The sequence below is a fragment of the Alexandromys fortis genome, unplaced genomic scaffold (assembly GCF_014885135.2).
Source record: "Alexandromys fortis isolate MF-2015 unplaced genomic scaffold, M_Fortis_MF-2015_v1.1 scaffold_11, whole genome shotgun sequence".
Classification (NCBI taxonomy): Eukaryota; Metazoa; Chordata; class Mammalia; order Rodentia; family Cricetidae; genus Alexandromys; species Alexandromys fortis.
In genome coordinates this window covers 948,837-951,443 of record NW_026067912.1, presented here as the reverse complement: position 1 = coordinate 951,443, position 2,607 = coordinate 948,837, and the positions used below count along the sequence as shown (strand labels likewise).

The 2,607-nt window shown below is 44.2% G+C and overlaps 1 protein-coding gene across 1 annotated transcript in view; it reads left to right on the top strand.

Annotated features, from left to right (window-relative positions):
• The window catches only part of Havcr2 (hepatitis A virus cellular receptor 2), a 14,915-nt gene that overhangs the window by 5,452 nt on the left and 6,856 nt on the right, over positions 1 to 2,607 (top strand). The window contains exon 3 of the mRNA XM_050138582.1: positions 2,026 to 2,066. Within this exon, the coding sequence (XP_049994539.1) occupies positions 2,026 to 2,066 (41 nt within the window). The remainder of the gene's footprint in view (positions 1 to 2,025; positions 2,067 to 2,607) is intronic.

The following is a 2,607-nucleotide window of genomic DNA, read 5'->3' as shown; positions in this document are numbered from 1 at the left end:
GCAGAAGGATCTTTGCAAATTCCCATGCCAACTTGATCTATATAGCAAGTTGCTGTATAGCCAGGGTTACATAGAGAGAGAGACCGTGTCTCAAAAAAAAAAAAAAAAAAAGAAAGAAAGAAAGAAAGAAAGAAAGAAAAAGGAAAAAAAGAAAGAAAGGAAGGAAGAAATCCAACCAAATAACTATAAAAAAGATTAACGGTGCTAAGAACCATTGCTGGTACCTCAGTGCCTAGCAGACAGTAACCGTGGTATCTATATACATTCATGACCATTTTATTCCTCCCTGATGCCTGTTTCTAGTGCAATCTTCAGTTCTCCAAGTAAAACAGAAAACAACATTACAGACATCTCTTGTTTTTGTTTATAGTGAAACGAAATAGAGGAGAAAAGTAAAGAGGTCAGGGCTGGAGGTATTACTGAATTAGCAGAGTCTTTGTCTAGCCATGGAAGCCCTGAGTTTTGTCCCCAGCAGGACGTGAATCAAGTATGGTGGCACAGGCCTGCTAACTCTCACTCAGGAAGGGGAGGTAGGAGGATCATGAGTTCAAGATCACCTGGCTTTTGAAGGCAACCTGGACTACTTGAGACACAGTCTCAAAAAGGAAGAGAGAGACAGAGAGAAAGAGACAGAGAGAGGGAGAGAGAGACACACACAGAGACATATACACAGAGAAAGACTGACACATACACAAGGGAAAGAGAAAGAGAGAGAGAGAGAGAGAGAGAGAGAGAGAGAGAGAGAGAGAGAGAGAGAGAGAGAGAACAAGTCAGTCTTGCCACTTAGACCACGAATTGCCATGATGGGGAAGCAGAAGTGACATTTCCATTTCAAATATTGGCTGTGGTGAAGATTCCTGTTTACTCTGAGGTTCCACCCTGTGGTTTTGCTGCTTTAAGTTGCTTTCAGGTAATGAAAACAAAGCTGGAGCGCTTTCCCCCCCTAAATGATGTTAGGCTGAGACCATATTTGTAATCTTTAAACCACAGTCAGTTAGTTAGGCTCAGATTTGCTAGTCCTAGTTTCTTCTCAGCTTCTTTTAGCACAAAGTCATGTTAAACTTGGTCACAGGCCCTTTCTGGGTCTACTATCATTTGAATTTTTTGTCCTTGAATCTCTTTACATACTGCCACGTCTTTGCCCAGCTCCAGGGACTTGACCGCTTACTGAAGTGGAGAGAAATGAAAAAATTAGAAACACATAGACACGCACAAAAGCTGTGTTCTTGGATGGCGAAGCCTCAGCACCTGGGAAACTCAGCACGTTTCTTATATAGAGTTGAACAGGGAGGTGAGGCTATTACATACGGCTGAACAAGGAGGCAGGTTTAGTTTGGTAGGAGGAACCTCTGGAGGGGAGCATCAGGCCAGGAGAAAGAGACAGTGGACATTTTCTGAACATGCTATCAACAATCATACTTGAATCCCTGAGGAAGGCTTTGGAAGCCCCAAGGCCCTCCCCACTCCATCCAGGTCTAGGAAGGTGTGCATCCAAACAGACTAGGCTCCCAAAAGCCAGTACATGTAGTAGAATCAAAACCCAGTGCCATTATCATTGGCTTCTCAGTCAGCCCTCATTCAGAGTCTGGTCTGATCACATGCTTGTTCAGTCCCTGTCCAGCTGGACTTGGTGAGCTCCCATTAGATCAGCCCCACTGTCTCAGTGGGTGGGTGCACCCCTCATGGTCCTGACTTCCTTGCTCATGTTCTCCCTCCTTCTGCTCTTCATCTGGACCTTGGGAGCTCAGTCCAGTGCTCCAATGTGAGTCTCTGTCTCTATCTCCATCTATCGCCTGATGAAGGTTCTATGGTGATATGCAAGATATTCATCAGTGTGGCTATGGGATAAGGCCAGTTCAGGCACCCTCTCCTCAGCTGCCCAAGGACCTAGCTGGGGACATCTCCATGAACACCTGGGAACCCCTCTAAAGCCAAGTCTCTTGTTTATTTTTTTCTTTGATCTGGAGTTTAAAAACCATTCTTAACTATTGTCTATTTCCTCCCCTTTGTATATGTGTGTGACAGAGACTCAGACTCTGGGGACACTCCAGGATAAAAGCCAAACAGTAAGTAACTTTGGTGTGTGTGCTAACATTATGATGAGCATAGACTTCCTCCAGGGCACCCCTTGTGTGGGAAAGTTTTTACCTTTCTTGTATTCATACTCTGTGGCTTTCATGTGTTGACAGGTCTGACCATATAGACCTGTTACTGATAGAAGTTGGGTGTGAGTGTGAGATTTCTGGCACATACTAAGTGTGGAAAACCCCCAAGAAGAAAGAAGCTTTTCATCTGTCTTTGCAAATGCCACTGCTACACTGTGTAAGGTCCTTTGTCCTTTCTTTTCGGGTTTTTCACTTCGAGCTTGTTGTGGCTTTGAGACAAGGTGTAACGTAGCCCAGGCTGGTCCTAAACTTATTATGTAGCTAAGAACGATAACGAACTCCCCGTCTTCCTACCTCCTCCTCCACGGGGCTGGGGTGTCCAGCTTGTATTTTGCATTTTTTAAAATTCATTTTTATGTAACAAGACACTACTCAGGAACACCCAGAAGCAAGAGTTTATGTCCTGAACTATTATGTCTTGAACTAGACAAGGAAAAAAAAA